Source organism: Talaromyces marneffei, chromosome 2, assembly GCF_009556855.1.
Source record: "Talaromyces marneffei chromosome 2, complete sequence".
Lineage (NCBI taxonomy): Eukaryota > Fungi > Ascomycota > Eurotiomycetes > Eurotiales > Trichocomaceae > Talaromyces > Talaromyces marneffei.
In genome coordinates this window covers 2,710,459-2,725,468 of record NC_072349.1, presented here as the reverse complement: position 1 = coordinate 2,725,468, position 15,010 = coordinate 2,710,459, and the positions used below count along the sequence as shown (strand labels likewise).

Genomic DNA, 15,010 nt, shown 5'->3' with positions numbered 1-15,010 from the left:
CAGCCGCGTTTGTGTCACTCTTCTCGTCCGTGACTTGGGTCCGCTCGATTGGCTACCGTGGCCTTTTCCTCAACTATTTCTCGCTTCGAGCACTCCCACCAGCGACCGATTTCCCTCTAAAATCACAACCATGGCCGTCCGACACATTTCCGCGCTTCCATTCCTGTCGTCATTTACATCCCCGGTTCTGCGACAGTCACAACGATGGACCACCATTTACTACCAACGGGCTGTTTTACTCCAGGGCTTGCCTGTTCTGAGCGGATACATCGCCAATGAAGTTCCCTCGTTCCTAGCTGGTCTCTGGGAATCAGTTCTCCGCGCCGTTCCCAAAAAGAAGACCTCGCATATGAAGAAGCGACACCGACAGATGGCTGGCAAGGCATTGAAGGATGTAAAGAGCTTGAGCAAATGCCCCAGCTGTGGAGAGCCCAAGAGATCCCATGTTCTATGCCCTACGTGTGTCAAAGGTATTACAAGCTTGAACCCAGTATTTTTTGGCTCAGAGACTAATTATTGTTCTTTTCCAATCACAGACATCAAGGATCAATGGGCACAGGCCGCGATCGAAAAACAAAGAGCAGCGGATGCTGCTGCTACACGCTTCTGATTCATGTCGCGCCTGTATGAAGACTGTATAGTTTTTTCGAAGTGGACTGCCTGATTCTTGAGGTAGTCAATGCATGGCAACGGGCGTTATCTGGGTTTTGTATTCTAGCATCAATGTTTCATTAGAGCTGTCAAGCTTATTTGTATGTACTATATATGTATTCGAAACTCAACAAAAACCGTTCTTTTTCATTGTGAGTCTGGAAGGTGTCGCCCATATGTAGAAAAAAAGCCGTAGATAAAAGGAAGGCACCACGAGGCTTCCCTTCCGCATATCAACCTTGGCAACATCAGCAACTTGACCAAGGCTCACAACCCTCCCCGCTACAAACCCCGCTGTTCTTGAGACAGAACTGCGAAAATCATGGTAAGAATGGAAAATACATGGCTTTAGGACTCAAGCATATCTAACACGTGAAAAGTCCAAACAATATCTTTCGTGGGGCTCTGCGGACAATGGTAAGTTAGCAACTCTGTTTTGCTGCAAGTGGGATAGAGAGGTCCTATGAACAAAGCTTATGAAACTGTACAGCCCACCCGATTGATATTTTTTCACTGGCTGTGACTTCCAACCAGATCATCTCAGCTTCAGGAGCATCTGCGCTCAAGATACACTCTACTGCAGACACGGATTTTCCGCTTGCTCAAACCATTGAAGCTGCGCACAAGATTGGATGCCACCATGTCGTCACATCAAGGAATGGCCTGAAAGCCGCAAGCATTGGCTTCGGGGGTGAATTCAAGATCTGGAACAACAATAATGGAGACTGGTCCGAAGAGGTAGCTCTATCAAGTAAGCGATCTTGCTTATTTGCTTATGCATGGGTTAGATGCACTTTAAAACTGTCACTAAGAATACATCAACAGACGCAATAAAAGAACCAGACACTTGGGCAATTTGTTTATCAGAAGATGGCCGATACCTTGCAGGGACGACAAATAATGGCCATATCAAGGTCTGGGACCTAAGCAATGGCGAACAGTTCAGAGACTACGAAACCAAAGGTGCCTTTGGTGCTTGTATTGACATGGTATGTTCAAATAATGCTGTCCTTATTTCGTTATTCATCACTAACCATGATCCAGTCAAATGATGGAAAATACATAGCAAGCGGCCACCAGAACGGTAGTATCTACATGTTTAGCAACGAAACTGGTCGTATGCCATTCTCATTATCCGGTACAAGAGTCCCGACTAAAGTCTGTTTAGAAAAAGTTCAATCGTCTAACTCATATCACAGGTCTTATTAAACCAGTTCGCGCGGTTGCATTCTCACCAGGCGGAAAGCTGCTTGCAGCAGCTGGGGACTCCAAAGTCATTGTACTCTATGACACAGAATCCGGTGAACAAGTGACTCAACTGACCGGCCATTCGGCGTGGATTCTATCACTAGACTGGAGTCATACTGGAGAGTATTTGTTAAGCGCGTAAGTTTCCGATTGACTTGTAGAATCTGATATCTCTTTTTATCTCTAACCACTTCCAGATCGTTCGATGGCAAGGTCAAAGTATGGTCTGTTGAACGTCGAGCATGTGTTGCGACTCATTCTGAGAACGACAAAGCTGTATGGAGTGCAAAATGGTTGCCCAAGATAGGCAGAACGGAAGGATTTGCGACTGCTGGTGCTTCTCGCAGTATATCCTTTTACAGAGAAGCTACAGGCGGCTAGGCCCAGAAACGAGATCATTTGGCACGGGAAAATCTGAGCTTTATGCATGAAACGTTATGATGTTGACATAATGATCGGTGTGGCTGCATTTCTTTGTAGCCTGGTCTTGTTGTATTACTCATGAAAAGCATCCTAATGATTTCATATCCATCAAGTGAACAAATACTCGTAACCATCCATAATCCCATCATTTCATTGACTCCAGGAATAGTCGACGCATCCTCTTCAAAAGTGCTCCAAAATCTCGGTCCTCGTTCACAATGTCCAATTCGCGTTGAATGGCCTCCCGTTCCAACTTGGGCTTGGTATGATATATCTCGTAATCCCTGGAAGCCGTACCCAACTCAAACCAAGCCTCTTTCTCCCAATCCTTTTCGAGAAGATGTGTATACACAATCTTTAATCGATCTTCTCTCCCAGCACCTTCGATCCGCATACAAAGATAATCCTGCCAAAATTCTAGTTCCGGGACATTCAATCGCGCTTGCGAATCGAGATACTGAGAATGTGCCTTTTGCGCCTGCAGTTTCTGGTCGATTGCATTCTGCGTCTCTGCAATTTGTCGCTTTAGTCTATCCCGTTTCGAAAGTCGGTTGTCGCGTTCAAGTGTGATCGAGGAAATGTGTGCATGGATTTCCGCGGCTTCGGCCCCTTCTCGCTGGATTGTTTGCTGGTGATCTTGGGTTTTTGAGGTCAAGATTTTGATGTCATTGTGTTTCATATCATAGTCCTCTATTCAAAATAATACAATTAACATACAATGCTCTTTTTAGAATTAGCGACCCAGGAGAAAAAGCAACATACTCTGAAGCTCGGCCAAGTTGCTATGGAACTGATTGCGTTCCTGCAGAACTTGCTTCCGTCCCTTCTCAATAAAAGCGTCAAATTTCGCTGTAAATTGCGCCATTCGACTCCGCAAGTCTTCAAAGCCGAAATTGAGGCTTGGAAGAGAGTCTGCCATGGAGGGGGCCTCTGCAGAAGCCAATGGCGGTCGCATGGCGCTGGTGGAAAGTGAGGGCTCGAAAGACGACATCTTGGATAATCAAAGGATATGCGGCGATATTTGAATTACTCAAGAACTGAACAGGATGTTTGGCACGTATCTTTGTTGTATGACCGTAAAGCAGTAGCAGGTTTAAATCAATCTGAAGTCGAACGTGCCGAACGCGACTGATAAAGATCAAAGAGGGAAAGCGCGGGTGGCAGTTGCGGGGCAACGGGTGTCTCCATACAAATTAATCCGATCCGAGCTAGACCGCAACAGGAAGTCCAGCTAAAAAATATCCCCAGAGGTTCCTTCTTTTCTGTTTGCTTCTTCACTTTGTCTCACACAGAGTTCACCCTCGGCTCTTTCAGCTTCGTTATAATAATTCCATCCATCGAGGTTCTTGGTTTATCACGTATCTCATTGATTCCACCCTTCCACCAACCAAGTCGAGCTCCTACATGCTTGTTGTGCCGCAATGAGTGACCGATTCTACAGTTTGACGAATATCGTGACAGCAATCAGGACAGGTCCAAATGGATGACCACACTTATGGCCTTGCCATTCAATACGGCAACCCGGGTCCTGCAACATATTCTTCAGCTAATCAAGAATGGCATTTCGCGCGACGTTTCAGACCCTGTAAGTTCTGACCAACCGTTTCATCGCGATAATGCAGGCTGATAGTCTCTAGCACAAATAATCTCCTATACAGGGTATGAGAAACAAGTAGTTGCCCCATCAGCAGTGGAATTGCCGGTCATTAGAAAAAAGGACAAAGACACCAATGCGCTATTGGAAGATTACCCCGAGTTGATAAGTATCGCCTCATCCTTCGCACGCGAAGAGGAGTTATCGCAAACCATTCAAGAGGCAGAGTCACAATTCAATCCTCAAATATCCTCCGTACTCGGATTTGGAAATGCGCAGCTGTCCGAGCAGGTACGCATTCGTCGAGGTCGAATGCGGACTGTTCCTATTGCAGCCTTTGCCTCTGGACAGAACCAGAATGTACTTTCACTTCGGCTTATCGAAGCTGAAAGAGTTGTGACGAATCTTGAACAAGACGCCGCTTTTCGTGTACCAACGATAGGTTGTTCCAGGGCAGTTGATTGGATTTGTAATGAGACACCTATCCGCCAGATTAAATTCGCAGACAGCATCGAAAATCCAGGGGATCTGCTGGCCGTCCGTCTACTCTCTAGTACAGCTATATTTCAACCAGTTTATCATCGAGAGGCTCAGCTCATAGATCCACCTGAACTATCAGGCCTTGCATACTCTAGGCCGCAGGTATCTCACATTGACCCGTGTCTAGTTGCCGAGATTGACGTTTCGCAAACAGGCGGATTTACTCATGTTGATGTGACTTTCAATCCGTGGTATCTGAAACAGTTCGCAATTGTTGACGAGCGAGGTCATTGGAGCATCTGGCAGTTGCAAAATATTGTCCGACTTGACAACGGTGTGGCTCCCGAACTCCTGCATTCTGACTTCCTACCTTGCGATGCCGCAGATGACAAGGGCGAGAGTCTTACTGATGAAGTGAAATACGATACTTGGGGTAGACTTGAGTGGGTAAGGGATGTCAATACATTTATAGTTTGTGGTCGACGCAATGCCATGCTCTATGTTTTGGAAGGGACGACTGCTACGTCTTACAGGATTGAGCTAAATTGGCAATCTTCAACCGAATGGATTCTTGATGTCAAAACCTGCTCATCTCAGAATTCTCTCGGCTTCATTCTAACCACAACCCGAATACTATGCTTTGATTTCAAACTGGCAGACCAAGAGACACAGCCTATTCGGCCGCAATTCGCATGGCTGCATGATCGCGATGCGGACGATCTCACTCTTCGATTGACATCGCTCACTATTGCTGAAGGTACGAACACTTACTGGGTCTTATCTATATCATTCGTTTGTTGCTAACTTCCCCTCTCAGAATATTACTTGCTTCTCTACTCGCGTCTCGACTCGTGCATATTAGTCTTTCAAGTCCCGGTTGATGGTTACGAAGATGGCATCTACTCAATGTCTGATCCATTCTTCATCTATGTTCCTAGCAGACCCAACGCCAACGGATTAAACACGATCCGGTACGAGTCTCCGATCAAACAGATACTTGTCAAGGAAGTTGAACAGCAGATATATCTGTCAAACCGCGTTACCCTCGAACACTGCCCTAGGTTCATAAAACTTTTCATGGTTGACGGCACAATGGCAATTCACGAATATTTGTACTCGAAGCCTAGCGGTCTATCATCCGCTGATGAGCTGAAAGTGGGCCGTGAAGCATTGCTCTTGAGTGCAGTGTCTCTTTTGTCGAACAAAAAGAAGCGCAAAGGAGATAGAGAGACAACCGTTGAACCATCTGATAATGATGATGTGGATGATATCAATCGAATGCCTCTATATCTCTCTAAACCTATTGAAACCAGACCCGCTCGGGTATCCGTGGATTTTACAAAAATATATTCTCTGCTTTCTAGAGGCGACTCGCAGCACTTGGTAAGGCCATCGGTCTCTCTTCCCGAATATCAGAGCTTTAGAGATTATGTAGAGCATCTGATAATAGCGGTGACCAATTCGGCTGAAGAGGGGCATTCATTCGTGCACACCATGTAAGAAATCCTCTGACATGTACAATTTGAGTCATGGCTGACTTAGTTCTATAGGTTGGACATTATCGACAATCCCCCCGTCCTTTTTGATATCGACGATAGTTCTCATGAACTTGACTGGTTCAGATCTCGCTTTTTGCCTATGGAACCCTCTGCAGAAACCGCCTTGTGTTTCTTGCCTCTAAACGTATCTCCCGAACGGTCGCACGAACAGGCCAACGTTATTCGTTCATTTCAACCGTTTGGTGTATTGATACTGTACGAGAAGCTTGTACGCGACTGGCTCTTCAAGTTGCCGCGGAATTTACCAAGCTGGATCCGGATTTCCAAGGAGAAGCTAATCCGGCAAGTGTCTATTGAATTGTCTTTGGCAGGCACGGTGCAAATAGATATCCCTATTCCCGACAGTGTCAGTATTGTTTCATCTCAACCATCCTTACCAGGGCGGAGGAGTTCAACAGTTAGCCAACGAGATTCTGTCAACGGAGTGGCCGATTTTTCAAAAGAACACAATATGGTCACTCATGCCCTGCTAGATCTCAAGACAGTTTCACCGCCAAGCATGAGTATCTTGTTAGGAGGTGCCACACAGGATATTCTTTCTCTCTGGAATGTTGGAGGTGACCCTGATTTCTTTGATCTGGAGAGAGCTCTAGAAGCAGAAACAGGCGAGAGAGACTTCGGCTCTAGATCCAGATCCAGATCAGCACAGCGGACGCGTACTCGTTCGCGATCGAGGGCTAATAGCGCTAGCGGGAGGTCCATACGAAGTTCGCCTGTTGTACCATCGATGAAATTCTCTGGCAGCCAGCCCCAGTTCGACAGTGCGAGACTGCCTATACGGAGTAGTCAATTCTTGCCGAGTAGTCAGATAACGGATAGTATGCCTATGACGCAGGCTGAACGAGGTGTATTCGGTAGCCGACAAGCTGGGAAAAAGAGCAACGTTAAGGCAAGAAAAAAGAAGAGGGCGGCAGGGTTCTAAACTTCTAATCAGGCTAACTGTTTAGGCGATCAATGATTTTTTGGACCGTTTCTCGCTGCATGTTTGGGAGGTTGTATCAGATGGAAACAGCATTATTAACTTGGTACGTTGGGAAGATACATAGTTACATGTGAAACAATGAGATATTTTCGCGTTGAGTGATTTATGCGTTGCATCTGCTGCCACTTAGTTCAATAATCTCTTTCCATCCAATAATCCTTTATATGAACATAATGGTCAGACAAAGCAGGAGGCAATTTCTCGCTAGACTAGATAGTTAGCTACTATGTACAGTTTCTGCATTTGTAATTCATTCAGCTAGCCATTTCCCGCTTCGGAGATAGGTGGGTGATTACGTTTTCTCGGATGGCATCATCAAACACATATATTTACCTACTTATACCCGCCCTGGGTACTTTCAAGAAAGCTTGGAGTAATTCTCCCCTAAACTCCCATCGCCTACGATTTAAATACATACAGCCATACAAACAAACAAACAAACATCCATCTTCTCGAGTGACCAGAAGCGCGCTCTCCCTCAAACATACCCCGCATATCTCCCCTCCGACTTGAAAATGGCCGAGCATCAATACAAATTCAACGTCAGCATGAGCTGTGGCGGCTGTTCCGGCGCCGTTGAGCGTGTTCTCAAGAAACTCGACGGTAAGTTCAAGTCACTCTTTTTGCTTTTGCGACAACATGTGCTAATACAGTTGTTATTTTCGTCTTAGGCGTCAAATCCTACGACGTAAGCCTCGAGTCGCAAACGGCCACTGTCGTCGCGGAAGACTCGTTGGGATACGAGAAGGTTCTGGAGACTATTAAGAAGACTGGAAAGACCGTTAACAGTGGAGAGGCGGATGGAATTCCTCAGGCTGTTTGATCTGTTAATCTATATTAGAATAGGCAGGAAGATTATGGGACACGTTGCAATGCTGTCTACATATACCGAACTACCTGCCTGCGCATGTCAGATAGTCATACGATTTTATGAAAGCGAATGCATTGGAGAGCCCAGAATGGAATGAATATTTATGCGTTTATTCATTGTACCAACAAGTATAACATCTACAATCAGGGTATCACCGATAAAACATAAAAAGACCAACCACCAACACTCCATGGAAACCTGCAGCGGCGCCCAATTTGCTATGATATGGATGTAAAGCGAACTTGCTTATAGCAAGCTAGGTCAAAGACCAAAACGCCTAAAAGTGCCTCATTGCCGCTCCTGAAATGGGGCGGAGCCGTAGCGATGAGGGTTCAACGACTTCTCCAGTTGAACCTCGTAACGTCTTACTGCTGATGCGGGGAGAGCGTCTCTCTTCCTCTGACTATCGAAAACAAGGGGCTGCGAAGAGATGCGTCGATTCTGTGTTCCATAGTATTGAGATGCATTATCGGGTGTTGCATCACGAGTCAAATCCACAGATTGTTCCATGAAGTCCTCTTGATTATGGACCGGACTGTGAGTGACTCTTTCGAGCCTGTGCGCCCTACTCATTGGTAATGATAATTGAGGGACGTTGGTCGACCCCGTCAACCAAGTAGGATCCTGGGCTGCTAATAATCTCCTGTGCGAACCGTAAGAGTTAGCCTTACTTCTCCATACTGCATCATCCGAGCCAGTGCCACGGCTGTGATGGCTGTGATGGCTGCTGGCCGGATAATCCATTCTCGGAGGTGCTTCTTTTGGAGGCTCCACTACATAGCTGTCACCGCTGGAGTTCGAGTTCCTGTATTGTGGCAGCGTATCAACGCGTGGACGACCTGTAGGCGTGCTACCAGATCCATTAAAGGCTTCCGAAGAGCCAAGAACAACCCGGGAGACAGAAGTAGAGGAACCATGCAGCATATTATTCGGGTAGTATGCTGCCCGGTCAGTAGTCTCTTCCCTTGGCCTGTTCATCATATATGGAGCTGGGTCAGTCCTCATAACAGGTGCGATGTCAGGCCGTTTGCCTTGCGACACAGACTCAAAGTATCGTTTATGCTTCATTAAATGTCCAGGTTGGGTTCTTGATTCAACAACTTCGAAACTCATGAGGTCATCCCTATATGATGAAGAGCGGTGGGGATCGGAGAGTATCTCTTGGGATTCTAGTCGTCTCCTTTTCGGAAACTCCTGATCCTCCGTCAAGTCAATCAAGTCAATTCTCTTTGAAAGTTCATCAAGTGGCCGCCTATACTGTGAAGCCGAAGTTCCACGCACAACATTCGGCAAGATATTGGGGTCGCTAGTCTTGTGCTGAAGCGGAAATCCCGTGGATATTGGAGAATCCCGACGTTCAATAGAAGGGATTATCGTGTGATTTCGAGGAGAATCACCGCTTCGATTACGGCTGGGTGGTCGATGGGCGGTCGGGTGCACTCGTTTGAGAGTCGTCTCATTATTACCTTCAGAGAACAATCTGGGCCCCGCAACAAATACAGGAGCAGACGAAACATCAATTGGGAATGAGTTCCTTTTGTGCGACGAGACTGGAGGGATTTTGCTAAAAACTGATCCATCAGAGAAACGAAGAATATCGGGAGTTTTGTGCTCTGATGGTGGACCCTAATTCTTAGTTAGTACGACCAAGCACATACAGAACTTTGACGGAGAATAATGAGTGTCATTACTGCTTGGACCCTGTTGCCATCCTGTGAAGCATACTCCCTCCCGTGGTGAAGTACATCGCTAGAATGGGGTCGATTGTCATAAGCCACACCCTTGAACAGAGGATCGAACACGCGCTCTACGATGGGTGTGAGCGCCCGCCCGATAGCTTGATTCCCATGACCGTATGATGGCCTTGAAATAACGAAGGCCTCGTCTCTGGTAACCACGGGAGCCCGAGATGAACTAGGCTCGTTATATCCTGAGAGAGCTTTCTCTCGATAGCGATCCATCGCTCGGTCCCAAGCTCGGTAGCGACTGAATCCACGGCGATCCACCCTTGCTTTGCTCGAGGCCTGAATTGTGGTTCCAGCTCCGTAGTTGTAGTCACTAAAGAGCGGTTTTCGGCCGACTCTAATCGGAAAGGGGCTGACAATATGATTGCTATCATCGTTTGTGATGACATCAACTTTGTCAGCAGCAACTTGACTCGATAGGACCTCAACACTGAGACCCTGGTCAGTCGAGGCAACATTTTCATTTTCGATGAAATCGCTTTCTTCAGAATCTCCTTCCTCGTCGTCAGAGATAACAATGACCTCACGGAAGACATCTTCGAGTTCCGGCATTCCACTTTCATCATCACCACGCCACTGAACAAGCTTCTCTAACGTGGAGTCTTCTACCGAACGCCTGGCTTCTTGGAAAGATGTTGTTTTCAGTAGCTTGTCATAGTCCGTATAGAGATGGCGAATATGAGCTACTACAGCTAGCTGGGCCCTACGGGCCAGCGGTAGCTCAACGGCAGTCCCTACTTTACGTTGGCCCTAGGATGATATCAGCTGGTTTCGAGGGAAGTAGAAGCAGAGTAAGCAAAGTCACCTTTTGAAACGCCGTCTTGATGATTTGATTTATGTCATCATCGGGAATCCGAGGGAAAAGGTCGCGAATGACGTCTCTGGCTTCAGTATTTATTGTAATCTGAGGAACATCCACGTCACCGTCGGTCGTAGCGGGCTTGGTACCAAACTGTTCGAACGGCACCACGTTTCCATTTTCTGAGATATATAGGCCGAGTTCCATACACTTTTGAGCCACAACAGTGCTTGGAAAATGGTAACCAACTCGATGAACCTGCTGGGACAGTCCGTGGGTGTTTTGATGGGGGGTTGTCTTTTATCTCGAAGATTTAGCTACCAGCAGCTAATAATGGCTTTAACATGAACAAAAGCTTACCGTAACGGTGAAGATCTTTAGACTCTGTTCACGGCAGAACTCTTTGCAGGCTGTCGTAAATGTTGGGTTGCCAGCCGGTATAAAAGTGTATCCAGGAGGAGCTTTTGCTTCGAATGATAGCTATGGTCTAATTTAGTGACAGGTGCGCGCAAGATAGGGGATACGAGAGAAACAGACGATTGTCCGAAGCCTCTTTCTCTTCTGGGTAACACTTTCTAATATGACCTTGTGCTTGCGGAACTTGCTCCTGGCCGAGCTGTTCTGGGCTCGACCTGGGACAAGACGCCCTGGCAATCGCGTCATTATGTCTTTGGGGTTGATACAAATCTCACAGAATCAGATTGATTCCCTCTCATGAGAGTTGTTCAACTACGAAAGAGCCGAACTAATGTATGCGTTGCCACAGGCAGCTAGACATGGCAGATTTGGCTGCCTGCTCCTTGTTCGTGAGATTTGTCTGAAATTTGGTGGTCAGAGAAGGGAGTGGAAGGAGGTTCACTGGTCCTGAGCGGTGGGAATTCACTTCCCTGTAGACAGGTACATGTCGTGATGGTTGAACATCGAGAAGGCTCAGCAGGTAGTTTTGTAGGTAGGTAAGTAATTTAGATACTGCGTGACGTAGAGAGAGTTATGGCTAGGGCCAACACTAGCATGCTGTAGATGCTGGTGGCATGGAAGGACAGAATATGCTCAAAGGGATAGATACAGTACAGGGAACAACAAGCAAGATCTCCCCAGTGAGAAGAGAAGTGGAAGAAGTATCCTCCCAGGGTCGTGGATGCCCAGCGAGCCTCTTTTGGGGTAGCTGTTTCCCTTTTTATGCCGTCGGGCAGGTGTGAATGCGAGGGGAAGGAGCTCCCCCATTGGCTCCTACCGTGACCGCTTTCTCTCTGTTTGCTCTCAGGACTCTTAGGCCAACACCAACACCAACAATACAACACGACACACCTCACTGCATCGCGTTCTCTGAAATGGAAGACCGTCTGGTCATCAATGCATATCGGCACTTATATAAAAGAGGACTACAAGCCGTCAGACATGCAACCCCGGCGCGCCATGTCCTACGAAATATCCTGAGATCCTCTTTCCGATCTGAAAGTCGCACCGAATTCGATCCAGCGAAGATCGCACGTACCCTGGAATTCCTCGATCGCGCGGCCGAGTCTAACAGCTACGAGCATAAAATTCTCAGGAATTTGTTACATGTCAGATATTACGAACAGCCTCTCGCGAGGGTTGAAAGGGATGCGAAAATGTGAGTTAGGAGCAACTGGAGTAATGACTATGTGCACAACTGGGAACTGACCTCCACAGCTCTGGCCGCCGTGATCGAGTACAGAATTATCTTCGATTGTCTACAGCCGCGCATTTCAACTCCACATTGATGCTCCTAAACGAAAGTCTCGGCACTTGTCTGAGATGATTCTCAGGACGATTAGATGGAATAATCCACGACCACATGACACACCATCACGAAACGGACCCGTCGCAACAGAGATGCTTTCGTGCCCGGCCTCAAGGCGATAACACAGATCGGACCAGTACATTTTGAAATAGACCTTCCAGGCGCATACGAGAGGGATAGCGGTCAGCGCTCCCTCCTTGACCACGTGTGATGACGTGGTTGACTGCGACTAGGACATGTGAACCAATTGGCCCTCGATCTCACTCTTCACAAGAGTGGATTTAACCGACAGGGTTTCTCGAATATAAAAACAATTACTAGAGATAGATGGAAGACCCGAGTAAAGCGGACAAGTAGAAAGCAGAAGAAATGATTTGTATGCAAGGTGACAGGTCATAGTGGGCTCACCCGAGTCGTGTCACATGCTTCACCAGCTGCCCCCCAATGCCTAGAGACAATATACAGTTGCAAATTTGACTAAACAGATAGCTTCCCTGATTATGAAATGATATACCTTATTCGTATACGAAATAGTATTTGATTGTTCCAATGAGTGACTATATTTCGTCTCTATTGATTGAGCCCATCTTAAGACACGCTCGCCGCTTCTCTCAGTTCCCTGAGCCATCCGTCTTCGACGACGAATCGGTCCCGCCTTCCCCGAGAACCTATGACCTTGACGAACCTGCTCAATCAGCACTCTTACAATTTTCGATCCCTTCAACGCAGAAACTGGATAATGATGATCCTCACTCAGTAACACGAAGCGCCTTCTTAGATGCGGATTTGGACTGTGTTCAAAGACGAGTGGTGGCATGTAGGGCGTCGGGTTTCAATGACGACTTGAGACGGACAATGGACGAGTCCCAGAGACAACCAGTCACCGGCGGTGAAGATGCTCGAGAACCTCAGTCACATCTGGTGATGGATACTGATACAGGGAATCATACCGATCGACTGTCGGCGACAGGTACGGTATCTACGCCCAACGATGCGATCAGCGATCGATATCACAGCCCTAAACTGCGTGAACTGCCTGAGGATGATGGAATGGCCGATCTACGAAGGAGAATACATGCTATAAGAGACAACGATGCAAGCGGTATTCAAAAAGCCCGTTTGATTCATTCCTTGATGATCGAGAGCTACGAAGCTGCACGGGCAACATTCAGCGAACGACCGACATCATTATCACAATCTCCAACCCGCATCCGAAGTCGCGAGCACTCAACAGCTTCCTCATTACCAAGAATCAGACGCCTTTCTAACATGAGCTTCGATGATCTTATAGAACGGAGTACGGCTGCATCTGTTAGAGAATACTACAATGTATCAACCGAAGATTTAGAACCAACTTTTGCGCCAAAAGATATCGACCTTACTACGGGCAATATAGAAGAGTCGCCGGCTGCAAACCCTGTGCCAGCGATTGAAAATGATGACAACCTTAGCAATAGCGATTATGCGGACGAGGATATACAGGTTCTAGGCTGCCTACACTATAAGCGCAACGTCAAGTTGCAATGCTACACATGCAAGAAGTGGTACACATGTCGGTTTTGCCATAACCAGAGCGAAGACCACGCTCTTGAACGTCAAAAGACAGAGAATATGCTCTGCATGCTATGTGGGCTGCCTCAACCAGCAGCACAATGGTGCAAGGGATGTGGCGAACGGGCAGCTTCATACTTTTGTGCCGTCTGTAAGTTATGGGATAATGACAGCTCGAAGAGTATTTACCACTGCCATGACTGTGGCATTTGCCGTATTGGACAGGGTATCGGTAAGGATTTCTACCACTGCAAGGTATGATGCTTCTCCCAATAATTTGTTGAATTTCAACTAAACTAACACCATTTAGACCTGCAGTGTATGCATACCGATATCTATCGAAAACACCCATCGGTGCATCGAGCGTTCAACGCAATGTGACTGCCCGATCTGTGGTGAATACATGTTCACCTCCCCAGATACTGTCGTATTTATGAGGTGTGGACATAGCATTCATCAGAAGTGTTACGACGAATTTTCCAAAACCTCGTACAGGTGTCCAATCTGCAGTAAGAGTATAATGAATTTGGAGGCTCGCTTTAGGAACCTAGACCGCACAATTGAAAGTCAACCAATGCCGATCGAGTTTGAAGACACAAGGGCCATGATATACTGTAATGACTGCGGTGCCAAGTCTAACGTACCGTATCATTGGCTTGGTTTGAAGTGCGATTTGTATGTTCCAACCTGTCTTCGTTTCCAAGTTGTCAATACTGACTGTTTTCTAGGTGTGAATCTTACAACACAGCACAGCTTCGCCTTCTCAGCGGTACTGACGAAACCAGCGAGTCTGAACTGGCTCTAAGAACTAGGGCCATACCTGTGAATATACCAGATTCAAGTTGCGACCCCATGTCAGCCACAAGCTTGGGTGTTGAACCGTTTGAAAGAACGGATGCCAATGCTCGTTGGCGACCATCCACTGCGACTTCGACTGATGGACGCCCTCGTCAGCGTGCCGTGTCACCTACTATTGGAAACTACTTCGAAATGTCGCGAGACTCTACTTGGGCTGCATCAATTTTCTCTCGTCGTCAAAGTGAAGGTGGGAACGGGGATGAGGAAGCTGGTTTTTGGGCCACTTCGCCTTTACGAAAATATACGTTTTTCAGGAAAAACAGCGGATCGAGTGACGAGGAAAGTGATAGCGACAATGAAAGTGGAACTACTGATGAGATCGAAGATGAAGACGACAACGATGTGGAAGAGGATGAAGAGGATGAGATAGATGCCATCGAGATTTTTGGCCATCGTTGAGGTTGTTACATCCCATCGCTTTTCAAACCCGGTGCCGTTTTCAGGTGATCTCTCGCTCGATCTTACTTGTGCAGATATGCCATAT

General features: G+C 47.0%; 8 protein-coding genes across 8 annotated transcripts; 6 read left to right on the top strand and 2 right to left on the bottom strand.

Moving 5' to 3' along the window:
• Positions 1 to 130: 130 nt before the first annotated feature.
• On the top strand, positions 131 to 610 carry EYB26_003342 (uncharacterized protein; the record flags this gene model as incomplete). The annotated part of the gene is made up of 2 exons (XM_054262643.1): positions 131 to 470; positions 537 to 610. 2 exons carry the CDS (start codon positions 131 to 133, stop codon positions 608 to 610), a joined length of 414 nt encoding a protein of 137 aa, XP_054118618.1.
• Positions 611 to 973: 363 nt separating this feature from the next.
• On the top strand, positions 974 to 2,280 carry EYB26_003341 (uncharacterized protein; the record flags this gene model as incomplete). Its single annotated transcript, XM_054262642.1, has 7 exons — positions 974 to 976; positions 1,032 to 1,068; positions 1,142 to 1,402; positions 1,477 to 1,640; positions 1,696 to 1,789; positions 1,851 to 2,037; positions 2,097 to 2,280. The coding sequence occupies 7 exons, from the start codon at positions 974 to 976 to the stop codon at positions 2,278 to 2,280; spliced, it is 930 nt and encodes a 309-aa protein (XP_054118617.1).
• Positions 2,281 to 2,467: 187 nt separating this feature from the next.
• EYB26_003340 (uncharacterized protein) lies at positions 2,468 to 3,313 on the bottom strand (the record flags this gene model as incomplete). Its single annotated transcript, XM_054262641.1, has 2 exons — positions 2,468 to 3,012; positions 3,085 to 3,313. 2 exons carry the CDS (start codon positions 3,311 to 3,313, stop codon positions 2,468 to 2,470), a joined length of 774 nt encoding a protein of 257 aa, XP_054118616.1.
• A 488-nt stretch (positions 3,314 to 3,801) lies between these two features.
• EYB26_003339 (uncharacterized protein) lies at positions 3,802 to 6,877 on the top strand (the record flags this gene model as incomplete). Its single annotated transcript, XM_054262640.1, has 4 exons — positions 3,802 to 3,907; positions 3,960 to 5,153; positions 5,214 to 5,892; positions 5,947 to 6,877. 4 exons carry the CDS (start codon positions 3,802 to 3,804, stop codon positions 6,875 to 6,877), a joined length of 2,910 nt encoding a protein of 969 aa, XP_054118615.1.
• Positions 6,878 to 7,452: 575 nt separating this feature from the next.
• EYB26_003338 (uncharacterized protein) lies at positions 7,453 to 7,760 on the top strand (the record flags this gene model as incomplete). The annotated part of the gene is made up of 2 exons (XM_054262639.1): positions 7,453 to 7,540; positions 7,609 to 7,760. The coding sequence occupies 2 exons, from the start codon at positions 7,453 to 7,455 to the stop codon at positions 7,758 to 7,760; spliced, it is 240 nt and encodes a 79-aa protein (XP_054118614.1).
• Positions 7,761 to 8,096: 336 nt separating this feature from the next.
• EYB26_003337 (uncharacterized protein) lies at positions 8,097 to 11,015 on the bottom strand (the record flags this gene model as incomplete). The annotated part of the gene is made up of 5 exons (XM_054262638.1): positions 8,097 to 9,434; positions 9,500 to 10,303; positions 10,359 to 10,649; positions 10,713 to 10,832; positions 10,890 to 11,015. 5 exons carry the CDS (start codon positions 11,013 to 11,015, stop codon positions 8,097 to 8,099), a joined length of 2,679 nt encoding a protein of 892 aa, XP_054118613.1.
• Positions 11,016 to 11,551: 536 nt separating this feature from the next.
• On the top strand, positions 11,552 to 12,135 carry EYB26_003336 (uncharacterized protein; the record flags this gene model as incomplete). The annotated part of the gene is made up of 2 exons (XM_054262637.1): positions 11,552 to 11,967; positions 12,027 to 12,135. 2 exons carry the CDS (start codon positions 11,552 to 11,554, stop codon positions 12,133 to 12,135), a joined length of 525 nt encoding a protein of 174 aa, XP_054118612.1.
• A 531-nt stretch (positions 12,136 to 12,666) lies between these two features.
• EYB26_003335 (uncharacterized protein) lies at positions 12,667 to 14,925 on the top strand (the record flags this gene model as incomplete). The annotated part of the gene is made up of 3 exons (XM_054262636.1): positions 12,667 to 13,923; positions 13,979 to 14,343; positions 14,397 to 14,925. The coding sequence occupies 3 exons, from the start codon at positions 12,667 to 12,669 to the stop codon at positions 14,923 to 14,925; spliced, it is 2,151 nt and encodes a 716-aa protein (XP_054118611.1).
• Positions 14,926 to 15,010: the final 85 nt, after the last annotated feature.